At 49.0% G+C, this 16,801-nt stretch overlaps 1 protein-coding gene across 1 annotated transcript in view; it reads left to right on the top strand.

The window, feature by feature from the left end:
- Positions 1-524: 524 nt before the first annotated feature.
- Positions 525-16,801, top strand: part of Kl (klotho) — a 38,808-nt gene continuing 22,531 nt past the window's right edge. Inside the window, exon 1 of the mRNA XM_075971398.1 lies at positions 525-1,355. Within this exon, the coding sequence (XP_075827513.1) occupies positions 531-1,355 (825 nt within the window). The 5' untranslated portion in view covers positions 525-530. The remainder of the gene's footprint in view (positions 1,356-16,801) is intronic.

The raw sequence follows: 16,801 nt of genomic DNA, 5'->3' as shown, positions 1-16,801 counted from the left end.
CTTCCCACTACCTTCAGACACCAACAACACTCTCTAGGGATGTCATCTGGAAGCTTCCCCTGGGTAGAAAACTCAGAATGGGAGAGATGGGGAAGCAGGTGTTTCCCCTGTGATTCTAAACGCCGTGGAAAGTTGGGCAGTTGCCTCTGTTCGCCATGAACACCAGTCGCAGGAAGGCAAAGGGAGTGGGCACGGGGGAGTGGGCGACGTGGGAGCATCCCAGGTTGAAGGATATGGGATTGTAGGATGCAGGATGTGGGATATGGGATGTGCGATGCGCTGCTTCCGGAGATGGGTGCAGCAGGTGCCTATTCTCCGACGTTCCCGAGGACACGAGCGGTGCTCTCTCTGGCACCCTGGCTGTCTGAGCCCCTGCCCCCTCGTCGCCCGTACCAGACCTGGGGGGCGGCGCCTGCTCAGGGTAATCATTGTCCGCCGGGCGGGGGAAGCGGGGGTGGGCACCGCGGGGGGCGGGCAGCGGGGCGCGGGCATAAAGGGGCGCGGCGCGGTGCCCTCCCGTCTCCCTCAGCATGCCAGCCCGCGCCCCTCCTCGCCGCCTGCCGCGGCTGCTGCTGCTCCGTCTGCTGTCGCTGCATTTGCTGCTGCTCGCACTGCGCGCCCGTTGCCTGAGCGCTGAGCCGGGTCAGGGCGCGCAGACCTGGGCTCGCTTTGCGCGCCCTCCCGCCCCTGAGGCCGCCGGCCTCCTCCACGACACCTTCCCCGACGGCTTCCTCTGGGCGGTGGGCAGCGCCGCCTACCAGACCGAGGGCGGCTGGCAACAGCACGGTAAAGGCGCGTCCATTTGGGATACGTTCACCCATCACCCCCAGGTCACCCCGGGCGATTCCCCGATCGCCTTGGCGCCGTCGGGTGCCCCGTCGCCTCCTCTGCCCTCCACTGGAGATGTGGCCAGTGACAGTTACAACAACGTCTACCGCGACACGGAGGGGCTGCGAGAGCTGGGGGTCACCCACTACCGCTTCTCCATCTCGTGGGCGCGCGTGTTCCCCAATGGCACCGCGGGTACCCCCAACCGCGAGGGGCTACGCTACTATCGGCGGCTGCTGGAGCGGCTGCGGGAGCTGGGCGTGCAGCCGGTGGTCACCCTGTACCACTGGGATCTGCCGCAGAGCCTGCAGGACGCCTATGGCGGCTGGGCCAATAGAGCCCTGGTTGACCACTTCAGGGATTATGCCGAGCTCTGCTTTCGCCACTTCGGTGGCCAGGTCAAGTACTGGATCACCATTGATAACCCGTACGTGGTGGCCTGGCACGGGTACGCCACCGGGCGCCTGGCCCCGGGTGTGCGGGGCAGCTCCAGGCTCGGGTACCTGGTTGCGCACAACCTACTTCTGGTGAGTGCGAGGGGGCCAGGCAGGGGCGACCTTGGGGGACAGAGGGCCTCAGAAGTGCCAGGGCCACTTTCAGGAAGCCACACTTGAACCTCATTACGGGGTCTCAAAGGACTTGCACCTCATAGGGGGACACCCCTCAGCAGCTCCGGGCTCCCCTTTAAAAGTGGAGTTAGAACCTGGAGGGAAATCCCGCGGTACGCACGCGCGGTGGGGCCCTTAGATAAGGGCACAGGACTCTGTCTAGTGAGGAAAGGAGCAAGCACCTTTCCTTGGATGTTCAGCGAAGTTCCTAGAGGTAAGGGCGGGGAAGATTTATTAGAAGTAGCTGCGGAGACAGAATGAAGAGGGTGGGCGAAAGTAACAAGCTTGTCTACAAATTGTAGACAGGCATTGCTACCCGCTAGAACTCCTTGTTAATCCAGTAAAGCCCGTCTTGCTAGAGGCACAAGGTTAACTTTGCATATAGTGCAAAGGTGTCAAAACCTCATCCCTAAACTGTTTGCGATTAAGCTGTGTTTAGGATAGGGAACTGACTTGCCTCCACCATCAGTGGTTACCATCGAACTGAAGACTCCCTTTACACACTGCCGGATGAGCATGAAAACACGGGGCCAACTACAGCATGTGGCTTCGCCAACATCTGTGTGCCACAATGCTGTCTCTATTTGAAGGGATTCCTCACGAACGGAGGAGTTACCAGGTTTCGCAAGTGGTTCTGAATACCTTGAAGATAAAGGCTAGCTCTAAACACTTTTTAACCAGACGGGCACTTCCACCCGCTAAGCTACAGCGTCCGGCCTGTTCTAAACACTTTTAGTTGAAGCCTTAGACAGCTGAGGCAGAGCAGCGCTCGCCTGTTGCGTCGACTCCCTGCCATCAGCCGCTGGTAATGCGATCTGGGCTAAAGGGAATTGTATGCCAGCTTCACAAAATCTGAGTTTGCAGTGGTCTTGGTATCAGGTAGGTGTGTATCTTTTCACACTGGTACTTTTAGAATCGTGACTCTTAAGTGTTGTCAAGGGAACCAACAAGCCCTGAAACAAATCAGCTCAGTGAACAGATTCGTCTAGAAAAACTGGGGATGAGGGGTGCTATACCACTTTTTGAAGACAAAAACAAATTATCAGTTCCAACTAGAAACAGATTAGGGTCCACTCTTTAAAATTTAAATCATGCAAATTCTAGGGTTTTTTTTTTTTTTTTGAGTACAGGTAATAAACTCCGTGTCTACGGAAGTGGGCAACTGTTATTCTGGTGGTTAGTTGCCATTTACAACAAGAAGGATGGCTCGGACACTCTCTCCTGCTCCCTGTCAGTCCCAGGTTTAACTTTGCAGTTGTATTCTTGAGGAATTACACAGAAATGCTGCCAAACACTAACTGTCCTTTGCAGAAACGAGGTGGACTTTGTAGCCGTGAGAAATTAGTAACCGGCCAGCACGCGGCCCATTTTTGCTGATGCCGCACATGGAACCCCAGTGGCTGTAAAATATTAATTTTACTTTAAAAAAATGCCTTTGGGTTTAGAATTTAGTCATCCCGCTACCTCATTTAGAAGTGAGGGGTCGCGAATGAATGCCATTGTGTAAGATTATTTTATTGAGCTTTGGGTGCCGTTTCTCAGTGGTTGTGTGATGGGGGAGGGAGAGCTTCACTTTATCTGAAAAAGTCTAAAGGTGCAGATTTTGGTAATGAGATCTTTTGGTTTAGACACTGACGGTTTTGGGAAGAGTTAGAGGCCCCCGGAGCCCTTGGAGTATTAATTTGTTTTTTAATGTGGAATGCTGGGGAAGGATTTTAATGTGGAATGCTGAGCAAACATCTCTCCCCTGTGCTTCCGCTAGTCTACAGGTGGGCTTTGGAGACTATGGCAGTGGATGGAATCTCCACTTTATAGGGATTGCAGAACCACTTGCTGATGAGTTAATCGGAGAGCCTGAGTCTGGGCAAACTTCCTGCAAATTTGGAGGCCCTGCTCACAGTAGGGGTCTCTATAAATTCTTAGGCAGCTTCCTGGTGTGAACTTGGACTTTGGCTATTGTGTGGGATGGGATGAAGGAAGGCGCTCCTTGCAGAGCATGGAGCTGGCTACTTTGCTCATCAGAGTTCTACAACAGAATATGCCTTTTTCCCTCTGGCTGGCAGTCAGACATCTCAGTTTTTATGATTCTCCTGAGGTACATTTCTTGATACCACCGCCCTGCCCCCCCCCCCCGCCGCCAAAGTCTGTTGCTGGGGAGTCTAACCTGAAGGTGCCTCTGAGATTTGGTTATGCCTATGAGTTTCTGGGAGGTCCAGAACCGGGTTGAAGGTACGTTTAGCTCCACCTCTCCTCATTTAGAGGGGATCGCTTAGGCGTGTTGGTATCAAAGGTCACATCTTGACTGGGCTACTACATCTTGTTTCTGAATCATTGCTCTTGCTTTCTGGAATCAACTCCTAAGCTCGGGTTTTCAGACCCTCACTGTCTCATGGCTTCTGTTGCTGTGACGATCGAAACCCCTGACCCATAGCAGCTTGGAGTGGAAAGGGTTTTGGTTTTGTTCAGCTTGTAGCTTGTAGTCTGTCATTCAGGGAAATCAGGGCAGGAATCTAGAGGCAGGAGCTGATGCAGAGGTCATGGAGGGGTGCTTCTTACTGGCTTTTTCCTCATGGCTGCTCAGCCTGCTTTCTGATAGCACCCAGGATCACCTGCCCAGGAATGTCACTAGCTACAGAGGGCTGAGCCCTCCTGTACCCGTCACCAAGTAAGAAATGCCCCATAGGCTTGTGTACAACCTGACCTTACAGAGGCATTTTCTCAGTTGGGGTATCTCCTCTTAAATGACTCTAGCTTGTGCCAAAAAATCAGCCATCACACCCATTCTCCCCTGTGTCTTTTCTTGGTACCCTGGGCATTCCTTTTGTCTTTAGAGTGTCTTCTTCACGTGCCTGGGTCCAGAGCTCTGTCTTATAGCCTCCCATTGGGAAGCCCTCCATGTGAGTCTTGGGACCCCCAACCCCTGCAATCCCGAGCTGCCAGATTCAGTCTCCAGCTGGGACCTTTCTGAGCATCTGGCCCTGATAGTTTTGTCCACTTAGCTAGTAGGCAAGGCAAGGCAAGTCACAAGCAACATGCCCCAGATCAAACTCCCTTTTCCCATCTGTCTTAATTACAATTTCTATGGCTGCAAAGAAACACTATAACCATAGCAACTCTTATTTAAAAAAAAAACACATTTCATTGCGATGGCTCACTTACAGTTTAGAGGTTCATTCCATTATCATCGTGGTAGGGAGGATAGTGGTGTGCAGGCAGACATGATGCTGGAGAAGGAGTTGAGAGTCTTACATCTTGCAGGCAACAGGAAGTCAACTGAGACACTGAGTAGCATTCCAAGCATAGGAAACCTCAAAGCCCACCCACACTGTGACACACTTCCTCCAACAAGGCCACACCCACTACAACAAAGCCAAACCTCTTAATAGTGCCACTCCCTGTGAGTTTATGGGGACCAGTTACATTCAAACGGCCACAGCATCTTTGTTGTGATACTCTGCTCTTCTAGTTAGTCAGGCGCCAATTCTAACTCTTCCCTTTTCCCTCCCTCCCTCTTTCTGTCCCTCCCCCCTCTCCTGGGGAATGGATCCAGAGCCTTGAACTTGCTAGACAAGCACTGTACCCCACTGAGCTGTATCTATGATTGGGGCTCAGGCTACCCTTGGGTTTTGCCTCAGTAATGCCCTGGTTTAGTCCCTTGCTCCCTGCCATGTGGTCCTGATGGGTCTGAAGGAGCGCCATTGTGTGTGAAGAGTACAAATCCCTGCTTGCTACAGTCCTGCCTACTCCCTAAGAACCACTTTGCATGCTCCTTTGGCCTCTCACTTGAACGTCATTTCTTCCTTCCATGGAATTCCATGATTCTCCTCATAGCACAGTTTAGTTCCCTACCCCACCCCATTAGCTGGTCAATTTCTTAAGCAAGGAAACCTTGTTCCCTCCACCTGCTTCTTTCTTAAGTGTTGACCTAGGGCTGGAGAGATGGCTCTGTAGGTAAGAGTGCTTACTGCCCTTACGGAGGACCAGGGTTCAGTTCCCAGCACCCCCAGGAAAGCTCATAATGGCCTGTAACTCCAGTTCTAGGTGATCCAAAGCCCTCTTATGGCCTCTGTGGGCTCCTACATGCCTATCATTCACATAAACTTGGTAAGATCACACACAAATAAATGGAAAATAAATCTAAAAAAAAAAGCACCCCAAACCAAAAACCAACCTAATTTTCTCTTGGTGGGTACCGAGTTGCATCCCAGCTGCCCAGTGGCTTAACTCTGCTTTTATTACTTCACTCTTGGGGAGCTGCTCCTTGTGTCCGGGTGTCTATCTGCCTAGCCATCTTCTGGTGGGATGGGGGAATCCCCCCAATCTGGCAGGTAAAATCTGGCACTCAGGAGTGAACTGCTGAAGGTCATTGCCATGTGGCTCCATTGTAACCACTTTCATTTAGAATTTGTCAGAATTCTCTCTACTGCACCATGAAGATGTTTCCAGAATGGGGTGACACACAACGTGCATGCATTCAAATGGCACACAACCTGCATGCATTCAAATGACACACAACCTGCATGCATTCACATGACACAATGTATATGCATTCAAGTGACACACAACGTGCATGTATTCAAATTATACACAACCTGCGTGCATTCAAATGATACACAACCTGCATGCATTCACATGACACAATGTATATGCATTCAAGTGACACACAACGTGCATGCATTCAAATAATACACAACCTGCATGCATTCAAATTATACACAACCTGCATGCATTCACATGACACAATGTATATGCATTCAAGTGACACACAACGTGCATGTATTCAAATTATACACAACATGCATGCATTCACATGACACACAATGTGTACTTTCAAGCCACACTTCAGGAATTTCCCTCTTATTAAAATGCCTTTGGAAGTATCAGCCGGGTTGAAGGTTAATATATTTTATAGAACATAGCTGAATTCCGTGTGCATTTAATCAGAAACAGTTAAACTGTCTCTCAAGGCACTTGAGTCTCTCTGCATACCTGATTGAACACAATGTTCTCTGGAGGCTAAAGTCAAGTCCAAGATAAAGAACTAGTGAAATAATTTTTGAATCATACCAGTGTTCTTAAAATGTCAATTGTGGGGTTGTGGAGATGGCTTAGTGGTTGAGAGCACACACTGCTCTTGCAGAACCTCAATTGGTTTGGTTTCCAGCACCCACACTGGGTGACTCACAACCCCTTGAGACTCCAGCTCCAGAGGGGTCCAATGCCTCCAGCCTCCTCAGGCACAGGCGCAGGCAATAACCCCCACTCCCACATATACATAAGTAGAACGTAGTGTAAACAAATCATTAAAATCTCGGTTGTTTTGAGGTAAAGAGAAAGAGGAAATGTAAACTGCTAAGAGCTTAAGTAACGTCAGTGTCCATTTTGGGGGGCACAGTGAGCACTCAGCTGCCTTAGCAGAACCGCAGTTAGCTAAACTGTAGTCAGCCATGGCTTCTGGACCCTCAAGACCTAAGTCAATCCACCGTCTCTAAAAATACCATTGTTCTGTAGCACACTTTTCATAATTCACTTGTGGGAAAGGTGCTTTATTTCCCTGAATACCATTCTTGAGGCATTTAGGTGAAGGGTGGGAATAGAATGCATGCCTGCTGGGAGGAGGCAAGGCAGAGAGCAGGAGCAGCAATGCCCATAATTATCGCATGATCTGAGATCTGCATCCTCTGCAGAAAGCCCCAGGAGTTACAAGGCCCACTTAAATGGGCCACAGTGAGCTTGTATGTGTTCCTGTGCTGTGCTGGTGCTTTTGGCATGACGTTAGTTATTGCTGCGTCTTGGGATACAGTCTTACTCACCTTCTAAAGACCTAACGCTGTCGACACAATTTGTGAGTCAGAAGAGACAGACTGCTCACGCTTGTGATTCCTTGAGGTGACAATCTGTATGTAATATTTCTATTTTTTTTTGAGATTTATTTTACGTGTATGAGTGTTTTGCCTGCGTGTATGTTTGTGACCACGTGCATGTCTCCTGCTGTCAGAGATCGGAAAAGGGTCTCAGATCACCTGGAACTGGAGTCATGGATGGATGTGAGTTACCACGCGGGCACTAGGAATCAAGCCTGGGTCCTGGGCAAGAGCAGCAAGTTCTTTCTCGAGCCATCTCTCCAGCCCCTCACTTAATTTCTTGGAACGTAAACCACTTAACAGAATGAAGTCATTTTAGAGGTTATTTTTAATAGGATTTCACTAAAGACTTCTTTGGATCTTTGAAATACTCTATTTTCATATATAATGTATTAGCAGGTGTCTTGTTGGTCCTAGTCTGGCGGACACAATGTGCCGTAAGGACTACAGAAAATAACATAAGTATTTAGTGGGGTGTGTGTTCAGACTCTGAAACGATTGTTTGACATGTGGCTGTCAGAATAGCATCCATGAGCGAGCACCACTGTGGCCTAATAGATACTTTTCAAGCTGAGAGCAGTAAGGGACATAGACTTTCAATGTGGCGATCCTATCAAATTTATTTCCATGTCAGTAAGTGACTTTTTGGTTTCTAAGCAGAATGGTAGAATGGGGAAGGGTCTGGGAAATGCATGTCAACCTTCCTCCCTCTAACTTCTGCAGGATAGTCAATGGAAATCCATGTCAACCTTCCTCCCTCTAACTTCTGCAGGATAGTCAATGGAAATCCATGTCAACCTTCTAACTTCTGCAGGATAGTCAATGGACCTCCTAAGTTGCCTCTGAGTTTCTTTCATCTTTTGTTTTGAATTGACACCTGCTGTCACAGAGCCCAGTCCCTGGTTGTCTGTTTACCTTCCTAAATGAATAAAATAAATCATGTCTGCATAGGGCAGCGGCTGTTGGGGAATGCTTGTCGTCCTCCAAAACTCGGGTTGAGTTGATTGCTGCTGTAGTAGGTGGAGCCTGGTGGGGGGCTGTGGCCGGGGGAGTGGGTGAGGCACCTGAAGATTGGATCTGTTGTGAAGGAGCACTTGACCTCCGCTTGCTGTCTTTCCTGGTACGGTCTCTGCCACATGGCACCCCTTTTCCCATGATGCACTGGGAATGCTGTATGCAGCTCCTTGATTGTGGTCTTTTTAGTCTTCTGAACTGTGAGAAGTCACTTTTCTTTAAAAGAATGACCTAGACCGATATTGTTATAGCAACAGAAAATGAGCAGAGGAATAGCTTTCTAAATATTTGAAAAGGCCAGTGTGTGCTTCCTAAGTGTTTCCTCAGTGTGCTAAAAAGTCTGCTTCAAGATGCTGGGATCCCCCCCCCCCGGCCTCCCCCCTCCACAATTAGGAACTTTTCCCCAGAGCTTCCAGCAGTAGCAGGAAGGGGTGGGGCTGAATTCAAGAGCACACATGTAAAGGCTGGATGGGCCTCTCCATTGACTGACCCATTAGCAAGACACAGAGGCACAGAGACAGGAAAGTAGACCAAAAAGACGGTCTGCATGGTCTGGCTCCACCCCTACCCATAGTGCTTCATGAGAGGAGGTGATGGATGTGGGCGACAGGGCATGGAATCAGAACAGGCTCCCTCAGAGAACACTGACTCGTGGCGCCATGTGCATTTATAGCTCTTTCTGTGGGCCTATGGCTCTTTCTGTGGGCTGGTACCTCTTGCCTCAGTGGGCAAGAGGCCATTGTAAAGCCTTTGGGGACACTATCCTCACCCCTGGTTCCACTTCTCTCAGAATCCCAACCACAGGCCCTCTCCCTTCAACCCTTTCTCCACTGGCTATTCCAAATTCTTCCACAATGCTGTGTGCTTCTTCTCTATACCCCTGGAAGGCTTGCTTGCCTTTTAGTGTGTGCTCTGGTGTGCACATCCTGAAGCCAACAGCATGACTCTTTCTTACTGTTTGATGAGCATGGAAGATTCCCAGTCTAACTATATGTAACGTGGGATTGTGGGGGAAGTGCAGGTTGACGGGAGGCTTCGCACCTCTTGCTGAATGCCCAAGCCTGTATTCCCTGACATAGGACAACAGGCTCCTTTTTCTTCTACTCTGCCTTTCACTCTGGGAGGGGCTGGGTGCAGTGTGGCAGAGGTTTTAAAGTGACCCAAGAGGGACAAGGGAAGACTGCTGTCCTTCCTCACTTACAGAGGATTAGGGAGATGCAACAACTGTCAGGCAGTCACACTAGAACCCTCAAGGCCTTAGGAGAAATAAGTGCAGATGACAGTAGGGACACCAAGGGAGACAGGCCAGTTTTGACAGGTAGGAGGGGAGTGGTTAGGGAAAACTATACAGGGGAGATCAAGGGCTGCCAGGCTCTCTGTGGAGGCTGCTTTGAGCTTTCGGGACCAGGCTGTATCTGTTGGGTGGGAACTACTCAGTAGCAACGAGAAGAGCCCCAGAAGAGCCCCAGAAGGTCATCAGATGACCACAGCTGAGCTCCCAGAACACTGCTTGTACCTAAGTAGCGCGCGAGTCCTATGTGGGCGGGGTGTACCAGACACACCAAGTAGACAGCAGGCGGTGGAGGCCTGCGAGGCAGCCCCTCACTGCCAAAAGGCAACGGTTCACTTGAGGCTCAATATCTGGAAACCATGGGTGGGGAAGGACCAGAAGCTGAGGGATGGAGCCTGAGGATCTTCAAGGTGTCTTGCCATATTTGCCGGGCAGAGCTGAGCAGGGGTCCAGGTGCCCACAGCTTTCTGTTCTGGTAGTTTTAGCTGCCACCTCACTGAGACACTCACTCTAGACAGCTAAAATCCTCTCAGGCTCTTCAGTCCCCATGCGCTGCTGTTAAGCCAGGCTGTGCCTGTCGTCTCCTGTGGGAATTTATCTTTGAATTCACAATCTTACTCAATGCCATCGAGACAAAGCTTCCCATAGGTGGAAACATGCTTTTTGTTGTTGTTGTTTGTTTGTTTAATTGGAAATAATAGAAATGTAGGAACATTTCTGGAGCAGCATAAGGAATAGTGCTATATGGATTTGGTGGAATGTTCTTAGCTGGCTGTTGAGGCAGCGACATTGGATCAGAATGCCGCCCGTGGGCCACTGTGAGAAGGAAAGAGCTGGCGGCTCTCCCACAATATTTTCTGCATCTCTGCCGTAGAGATGTGCATGAGTAGTGCTGGGCCCTTCACAGTTCTCTGACTTTTCCCAGGAACCCCTCCTGGCACACAGATCCAAGAGTAGAGTAGGGCTTTCCATCTGTGCCCTCCAAATACTGTACTCCCCACTGTTTGGTTCTGGTCAGCTGACACAAACCTGCGTACTCAGGAAGAGAGATTCTCAGTTGAAGAACTGTATACTCCGGATTGGCATGTGGCATGTCTGTGGGGCATCTCCTTGACTGCTAATTGAGATAGGAGGCCCAGCCCACTCTGGGCAGCACCATCCCTATGCAGCTGGTCCTGGGCTGTAGAAGGAAGGTATCTGAGTGAGCCAGGGATGGGGGAGGGGAAGGGAGAGGGGAAGGCAGTGGGAGTGTAAAGCCAGTAAGCAGGGTTCCTTTGTGGTCTCTGCTTCAGCTCCTGCCTTGACTTCCCTCCATGTCAGACTGTAACCTATCAGCCAAACACACTTTTCTTTCCCCAAGTCGCTTTTGGTCCGTGTCTTATCACAGCAACAGAGAAGGGGACGAGGACAGTTTCTGAGAAAATATCAACGTGTTGAAATGGTTGGTTTGCTTCTCCCCAGCAGGTCTCTGGCTAGAAGGGAGGGGCCATTCAGATGGTGAGTGTGGAGAGAGAGAGGTGTACCCTAAGGTGTCCCTGCAGCCTGCCCTGGAGCCTGCCTATCCGTGTCCAAGCTCTCAGGAGTTACCTCTCATGAGTGCCCCACCAGCCAGCTCCCAAATAATGACATGGAGACTTATTATTAACTGTGAAAGCTTGGCCTATAGGTTAGGCTTGTTCCTAACTAGCTCTTAAAACTTAAATTAATACATTTATATTAATCTATATTCTATCACGTGGCATTACCTCTCTTCCATCTTGCATTCCTGTTTCCTCCTGTGAGCCTAGATTCTCCTCCTCTTCCTTACTTTTCCTGGAAATCCCATCTATCCCTCCTGCCTAGCTATTGGCTGTTCAACTTTTTATTACACCAATCCCAGCAAATACATCGTCACACAGTGCACAGATATCTCACAACACACGAGGCCCATGGGCTCAGACTTAGGATTTGCCATGACTAATGGGACGGTGTAAATGTGAGGGGAACAAAGGCTTATGGCTGTGTATGCAAGAGAACTCCCACCAGGGGTTTTCTCTCCTTAAGGTCAGCTTCTGGACTGTGAGGTGCCGTCATGTCAATTGCAGTGGCTTATTCATTTTATTTCTGGTTACTTCTCCGAGAATTTCATGCAGTATATTTTGATCATGTTCATGCTTCTCCCAAACCCTCCCTGGAGCCCCTTTCCAAATCAAACCAACTTTGTGTCCTGTTTTTAATAGTTAAAAACATCATAGGAAAACTCATCAAGTCCAATGTGTGTTGCCCAAATACTCGGTGTGAGCATCCACTGGAGTGTGGTCAACCTCTTAGAGGACGCCCCCCTAAAGAAACCCCATTCTCCCTGTGCGATCAGCTATCAGCTGCTGATAGCTCCTGAACTAGGCGTGGGCTTCATGCCTCCCTTCTCCTTGCTGGCACTTTTTCTGGCTTGGCCTTGCACAGTTCTTGTGCATGTTGTCCCAACCACTATGAATTCCTACCTGCAACTGCTCTGTTGTGTTGGGAAAAACACAGCTTCATTGTAGTCACCTACCAATCCTTTGTGTGGTCTTGAGCTCTCTCTTTGGAGAGAGTAGCCGCAAGCCAGGTCACTCCTAGGCAAAGTCCTGAAAAGTGTGTATTGTGGTGGATGGGTGGGGCGTGGTTTCAAGTATTCGCCTCAGCTAAATGCACAATGAAGGGGTGAGAAGAAAATATACGGAAACAGAATGAGTGCATTACTCACAGGTTCCAGAGACGGAAGAGCAGGAAGCTGATGCTAGTCTGGAGGTGATGGGGGACCAATTAAAGAGCAGAAAGGGAGAGGAGAGGGAGGTGGGAGCTGAGATAGGAGTCACAGTGCCAGTGAGAGAGCTCTTTATCAAGGCCCCTGGGCATCAGTCCTGAGGCTTCCCCGTGGGAATCGTGGATTGTCTAGTTAAGAAAGCATGAATATAGCACTGTTTGCTTGTGGGTTTATCATGGCCAGCATGTTGGGGAGCCTGGGAATTTGGGTGAGTGGAATGAGACATTACCTATGCAGGGTAGAGAACTTTAATCTAGGCCACAGGTGAAAGGGCATGACTGGGTTTCAAATAACTTGTATCAGATTAGAAATGATTACCATGCAACCGCAATTTGCAGCAGGCTTTATGATACTGAGCAATCAAGGCGTATCTGGTGCGTTCCAGCTCCACTGGAAACCCACTGCGTAACAGAAGAGCATATCGAAAGAAGGGCCTTGCCACACTCAGCCCACAGGAACCTTTGTTATTTTAACCTTCTAAATTGGAGGCATTAATACTTCACATTATAACAGTAATAGAAAGAACAGGAAACAATGAGGCGATGATTCAAAAGATTGTCCTAGAACTGAGGACAGGAGAGTCCACATTGATGTGCTGTCTTAGGGTGGGCATTGCAGAACATAGCTGATGTAGTGTGGCCAAATCCTTCCTGCCAGGGACCCAACCGCCTTTTTACTCAGTGAGTTATAGTCTAGAAAACTGGCTTCCATTGGGAGCTGAGCGAGGGATTAGGACTTTTGGCCATGTGGTTCCCTGTGGAGCCTCTTTCTAATTGTCCAGTGTATTAGTCACCATTGTTGCTGTGGTACAACCCACAGATTCTGGAGGAAATTTACAGCTCCAGGGGAGAGCCACATGGGTGAGGGGAGTCTGGTGGCAGGTCACTGCAGCAGGAAGGTCAGAGGTCACCTCTTCAACTGCAAACACGAAGCGGAGAGAAAACTGGAAGTAAAGATCTCCTTCTCAAAGGTCACCCCTAGTGACACCCTTCCTCCCGCAAGGCCCCACCCTCTAGAGGTCACACCAGTCTGGGATCTCAGTATTCCAGGGTCTCATCCTGTCCTGGGGATTCCAACCCTAGTTCTATGGCCCTTCTCCATCAGCCTGGCCGGAAGAGGAACACCCGCACTTCTGAGAGGTGCTTCGTCCTGAAAGCCATATTCCCAATGGCTTTGACAAAGAGTGTGTGTCCCTACTGGGTCTCCTGTAAGACGCACTCCTCCAGTGATTTGTGTGGCTGGAATAACGTACTGCTAGCTCCTGAACGCTTGTGTCTCTCAGCTTCTTTTTTCCTTCCTCTGGCCCCACTCCCTGAAGACTCTGAAGCCTGTGAGAACCTGTGGCTTGGACACCAAACTTGAGCTGTTTGGTAAAGGCTCTTAGTCTCCTTTCACTGGCAGACCTCAACGCCATGCAGAAGGAAGTGGCCGGCTCATCTCTCCTTTCCTTGCTGGTGTTGGAATGCCCAAGTCACTACATTTACAATGTGTGTCCCTCAGCAGGTCATTTCCCAGGTTACTCCAGGTGAAATATTCATCAGCGGGGGCTGTGCTAGGGAGCTATCTACCTCGACATATTGCTTATGCAGGCATTCTTTTCTTCAGGGCGGTGACTTGACTCTGTAACCCCACCTGCGTTAGTTTGTGTCCTCTGAGAAGCAGATGTCAAGGCAGGGATGAATAAATGGGCAGAAAACCCACCTGGGAAACAGTTATGCATGATAAAGGGGAAGGGGCCAGAGGACGGGAGCCACTCTTTAGCTCTTGATGCAATGTGATATATGGAAAGGGCAGGAGGGGGTGGGGTGGGGCTCGTGAGAAGGGTCTTAGATGTGTGTGTGAATCTAAGAAAGATCTGCCGAGCCAGTGGCGCTTCCTGAGCCGACAGTGCTCGTGGTGGGAGTCTGTGTCTTACTGCAGTGTCTGTATCGCCCCTGACATTTTCTCTCTGTCCTTTGGGAACAGCCAATGAGAAGCATGGCCGTGGCAGAGCTGCAGCAGTGCCCTCAGGGTGGTGGCAGCTGGTGCCATTGGTCAACTGTGCTCCTTATGGCAGGAGGGCCAGGTGACATATTGTCATGGCCACCGCAAAGACCAGTGAGCAGTGCCATCCCAGTGAAAATTATTTCCAGCCGGGCAGTGGTGGTGCACGCCTTTAATCCCAGCAGGCGGATCTCTGTGAGTTCAAGGACAACCTGGTCTACAGAGTGAGTTCCAGGACTGCCGGGGCTACACAGAGAAAAATTCCTTTCTCAAAAAGCTGATAGATAGATAGATAGATACATAGATAGATAGATAGATACATAGATAGATACATAGATAGATACATAGATAGATAGATAAAGAGATATTATTTCCAACCTAGAACTCATGAGTATAAAATATAGAAACTCTCAGATAACCAACAACAAGAACCACCACACCATCAACCAAAAATAAATTTTTTTCCCATGAGTTCTTTCTCAGGAAGTTTCTGGAGCAGTGGTTCTCAACCTGTCGGTCTCGACCCCCACAGGGGTCACATAGCAGATATTTACATTATGATTCATAAAATTAGCAAAATTACTGTTCTGAAGTAGCAAAGCAACAATTTCATGGTTGGGGGTCAGCACAACATGAGGAACTGTGTTAAAGGGTCGCGGCATTAGGAAGGTTGAGAACCACTGGGCTAGAGAAGAGCTTCCACGTAAAATCACAGAACAGAAGGCAGGAAGCACAGTGTGCAGAGGCCACGGGTAAGCCTGCAAGGTAATGGGGAAGTGCTGGCCCAGGAGGCGAGCTGTGCTGCAGGCCCAGAAGAGCCAGAGCAGAAAGGAGGAGGACTCCTGAAATATGTCTCCAGGTTGGTGTGAGCCAACGGGAGTCTGTGCTGCCAAGATGCTGGGGATGGTAAGGTCAGTGAGCCACGAGCACCAAGAAAACCCTGCAAATGTAAAGGCTAGGTGACTGCTAACTTCACAGAAAACAAAACCCGGGAAAAGGGGCTTCATTGCCGCATGGCTCATCTGTGACTAATACTTAGGATGGTGGAATAAGCCTGCCCCGGATATTGGTGAAACCAAAAGTTTGCAAGGCTAATTTGTCAGTATACGAGGGCTAAACTGTTAGCATCCATGAAACAGGACGCCGGTGGATACTGCTACAATAAGAGAGTGTGAGCAGTAAATTAAAACCTAACTGCTGAGCCATCTCGTCAGCCCCACTATTTGACTTTTTAAAGCATAAACATATATCACTGCCATAAAAATGAAAATGGGTATTTTTTAATCATCACTTTAAAAATTAATTTGGCTAGTCATAACATTTATAGCAGTCCAGCCCATAGAACTCATTCTGAGGCAAGCGCTGGCACATTTCCGTGTTTTCAGAATAATGTCTTGTGAATTTCCGGGTCTGCTGACAGTGAAAGAGAAGCATCGCTTTGAGTACACTCTGGGGGACAGTGTGAGTCACCTTCTCAAGTAGAGCCCTCCCATTAGTCAGTGTTCCAAATTTCTATCAGTCCTTGTCATTAAGAAGCAATCATCAAACTTTTAACCATCGAATGCCTTCAAAATGCTGCTCTTTAAGCAAAATCTATCCTATGTTGTGTATGTTCTACTTTTCTTCTTTTTAGAAACTTATGGTATCTAGAGATTTAACTATTGTGTTGTTGCTAGATGAACACTACAATACTATCAAATTATTTGAGGCTAATTTACTAGACTAATTCTATTAATTTGTGTTGGCTTCCGATTATCTTTCCTTTGGTTTTTCTCTTTAATGACAGTTTGCTCATGGGTTGTTACTATGAGATTTACATTTGCTTCCCTTTAAAATTAAGATGTTTAGGGCTGGAGAAATGGCTCAGTGGTTAAGACGGTTGCTCTCGTGGAGGACCTGAGAGGACACACAGAGCAGTTCACACCAGTTTTGGGGGGATCTGACGCCACCTTCTGGCCTCCTTGGACACTGCATGTACCTGGTGCACATACATACATGCAGGCATACACTCATACACATATAACTGAAATAAATCTTTGGGCACTTAAAGGATGACAATTTTCTTTTTAAGTGTTCTGTGATCCTTCAGGGTGTCTGATGGCTCCTGCATGACCCAGTGCCAGTTCTCTGAGACCACTCTTGGAGTTGATGGATTTGGAATGGATGCAGATTCCTATAGACTTGCTGTCTTTGATAACCAGAGAGCACATGCAAAAGGAGGCCAGTCCATAGGAGCACACCAGGCCATGGAATCCAAATGCTGCATTCTTTTTCTTTCTCTTCATGTTTAAAATGTCCCTTTTGTGCCAGGGGAAGACACACTGTGCAAATTTGGCCTCCCTTCTGCCTCTGGTCCCCCACTCAGCCTTTTAGCCACTCCAAGGGTCCTGCTGTTGCATTTGGGGGTCTTGTTTTCTTCTCCCTGCCT

Source organism: Microtus pennsylvanicus, chromosome 1 (assembly GCF_037038515.1).
Source record: "Microtus pennsylvanicus isolate mMicPen1 chromosome 1, mMicPen1.hap1, whole genome shotgun sequence".
Classification (NCBI taxonomy): Eukaryota; Metazoa; Chordata; class Mammalia; order Rodentia; family Cricetidae; genus Microtus; species Microtus pennsylvanicus.
Note: the sequence above shows the minus strand (reverse complement) of the source record. Positions and strands in the feature narration are given on the sequence as shown.